Source organism: Pezoporus flaviventris, unplaced genomic scaffold (assembly GCF_033815535.1).
Source record: "Pezoporus flaviventris isolate CSIRO_AGI_PZ_B2104156 unplaced genomic scaffold, CSIRO_AGI_Pfla_v1 ptg000107l, whole genome shotgun sequence".
Taxonomy (NCBI): domain Eukaryota; kingdom Metazoa; phylum Chordata; class Aves; order Psittaciformes; family Psittacidae; genus Pezoporus; species Pezoporus flaviventris.
In genome coordinates this window covers 1,807,391-1,810,344 of record NW_026892655.1, presented here as the reverse complement: position 1 = coordinate 1,810,344, position 2,954 = coordinate 1,807,391, and the positions used below count along the sequence as shown (strand labels likewise).

The 2,954-nt window shown below is 66.0% G+C and overlaps 1 protein-coding gene across 1 annotated transcript; it reads right to left on the bottom strand.

The window, feature by feature from the left end:
• Positions 1-791: 791 nt before the first annotated feature.
• Positions 792-2,599, bottom strand: NXPH3 (neurexophilin 3). The gene is made up of 2 exons (XM_061477515.1): positions 2,543-2,599; positions 792-1,546 (listed from the first exon to the last, which is right to left on the bottom strand). Exons 1-2 carry the CDS (start codon positions 2,597-2,599, stop codon positions 830-832), a joined length of 774 nt encoding a protein of 257 aa, XP_061333499.1. The 3' UTR covers positions 792-829.
• Between the last annotated feature and the right edge of the window lie 355 nt (positions 2,600-2,954).

The window sequence follows — 2,954 nt, the reverse complement described above, 5'->3', positions numbered from 1 at the left end:
GACCTGCCCAGTGCCACCGCGACAGCTTTATTCCCCCCCAAGGACAGCGTTGGGGTGTTGTTGCCGGGGGTTGTTTCCCCTTCCAAGTGTATTGAACGCTACAGTCAGACCCTGACCCGCCCGTCCGCGCCGAGGAGCCCGCTGTGGCTGCGGGAGCTGATGGAGGCAGGAGGAGATGAAGGGGAAGCGCATGAATCACAGCGCGTCAGGGGAGGCTCATGAATCAGCCCCGGCACCGCTCCAGGCTGCTCCCGCTGCAGCCCCCTGCCCGCTGCGAGCCCTGCGGGGTGGGAAGGTCCCTCCTGCGCGCCCGGCTCCCTCCTCCCACCCTGAAGCCCTTTGTGGGGAAGCCCCGCTCCGGCTCCTGCCGCTGCCGAGCCTGGCCGTGTGGACATGACGTGGGTGGCCATGGGTGTCCCACAGCCAGGGAGGGCATCAGCTGAGGTCTTCCTCTGGCTCCAGGCTTGTGTAAACCTGCTCCTGGAGCCCTCTTTGCCTGGTCCCCAGCCTTTTAGAGCCACGTGGCCTAGATCCAGGCGAATCCATTATTGCATTGAGAAACTCAAGTCCAGATCGTGGCTTTATGTCCTGTTTTCCGTATCCTGAAGCCACATCCCAAAGAACACGGATCCAGGCCAGGATTAGCGATGCTGGAACCCCATAGCCTAAAATTCTTCCTCTTGCCATTGGAGCTTGTGGGGGGAAAGGCAAAATCCTCCTCTTCCTTCCTTGTCAGGGAGCTCCACGCACCTGCCCCTGCTTACAAAACCCATTCCCATCCCTCCCTCCCCTCCCCAGCACCCGCTCGTCACCGGGGCATCGGAGCACCTCATCCCGAGGGATAGTAGGGAGCGTCGCTGTGGTAGTTGTAGTCGGGACACACTTTCTGCACCAGCCTGTAGTCTGTGCTGTAGAAAGTGATGTAGACGCAGATGACTTTGAAGGGCTTTGAGCAGACCCAGGAGACGTGGCTCTGGGTGTGCTCATGGTAGCAGGTCTTGGATGGGTCGTAGGTGCAGAGCGTGGTCTTCTTGGCGCGCTCGACCTTCTCGTACTCCACGCGGCAGTTGAACACTTTGGACTCTTTGGCCTCGATGAAGATTTGCTGCTCCAGGTCGAACTCCACGGCCTTGGTGGGGGGCACGAGGCTGACGGAGATGTTCCCCTGCCCGGTGGAGTTGTGCTGGAAGAAGACGTTGACGGTGCCGTTGCCGTGGTCGACGACCTTGCCGGTGATGAGGAGGTTCAGCTTCACCGTCTTGATGTTGGAATAGAAATCGCCCCAGCCAAAAAGCTTCCGAGGCGGGCCCGAGGCTGGCCACAGGTCCCGCTGGCCCCGGGGCTGCGGAGCCTGGTCCCGCGCGGAGGCGCCATGCGGGATGTGCCAGAGCTGCTGGGAGCTGCTCCCCAGCGCCAGGAGGGTCCCGTTCTGCAGCAGGGCCGCAGGTGCCAGGGAGCCGGGGGGGAGCAGTCCTCGCGCCTCCCGCACCTCGGGGCTGGGTTCACGTCGCTCTGCGCCCTTCCCCGGCTCCTGGCCGCAAAGCACCTGAACACAGCGATGGGGGAGAGTGAGAAACGAGGGGCGGCTCTGCCCTCCCCCCCCCGGCTCAACCCTCTTCCCCAGCATGACCCAGCCCGTCCTTCGCCCCACCTTCTCTCTCGCCTTCCCTCCCCACTCCTGTCTCCAGCCTGCGCTTCCCTCTGGCAGCGGTTTTCCCGTTCTCATCCTCCCCTCACAGAGGAGATTCCTGTCAGGGAATCACAGAACCCCAGCCTGCTTTGGGCTAAAGGGACCTTAAAGCTCCTCCAGCTCCAACCCCTGCCATGGGCAGGGACCCCTTCCACTGGAGCAGCTTGCTCCAACCCCTGTGTCCAACCTGGCCTTGAGCACTGCCAGGGATGGGGCAGCCACAGCTTCTCTGGGCACCCTGTGCCAGCGCCTCAGCACCCTCACAGGGGTGAAAGGAGCCGGAAGGGGACCCTTTGCTCAGGCTGTAACTCCTGGGGGAGGGTCCCCACCTCACGGCCTTTGCACCCATCCCGCTGCTGACAGCACCTCCCATGGACCCCTCTCCGCACCCCAAACTGCACCATGGTCCGGGGGGAGGCAGGGCAGGAGCTGAGCTCTCACCCCTTCACCTCCGACACCTCCCAGGGGCTCCTGCACCCGCTCTGTGCTGCCTGCAGCCGGCCGGGGCCCCCCAACCGGCACAAATGGGCTCGGGGGGGGGCTGCCAGGCTGTGGGCGCCCAGCGGCTGGGGGTGCCTGGGCAGGAGGCGGGCGCTGCAGCCCCATACCCGGGTGCTGGCTCCCCGCTGTGGTCCCTGTGGGGATCAGGAGGAGCCTCCATCACCCCCTGCCGCCCCCCCCCCCCCCCAACCGCAGAAGTTTTGGGACGCTCTGGGGTATTCAGGGGCAGATGCGGGGGGATCGATGCGGTTGATGCCGGGGGGTGGCCCCCCCCTTCCCCCCCGCCCCGCGGCTGTGGCACCGCGACCCCCCCGTCCCCTGCAGCCCCCGTTCCCGTTCCCCAGCGCTCACCAGCAGCGAGGCGCTCCCCTGGATGAGGAGGGCGATGCAGCTCCGCGGGAGATGCATTTTGCAGCCGCCGCCTCCACCGGAGCCCCCGCTTCACCCCGGCTCTGGTGCGGCCCCGACACCGCTGCCCGCCCCCCCCCCCGCTTTTTCCCTCCCTTCGTTTTTAAGCGAGGGACGTCAGCGGCGGAGCGGGGCTCCCCCGTTAGAAACCGCTTGCAAGGGGCTCCCCCCGGGCCATGGTGGCTCCGGCAGCTCCCTCCCCGTTGTGCCGGACCGGGCGGCGGGAGGCGGCTGCTGTCCCCTGCCTGTCCCCTGCCTGTCCCCTGCCTGCCCTGTGCCTGCCCCTCGCTGCCTCGTCGGAGACTCAAAGAAACTCCGCTCCCTCCATCCCCTCCTCGCTCCCTCCCCTCCAAGC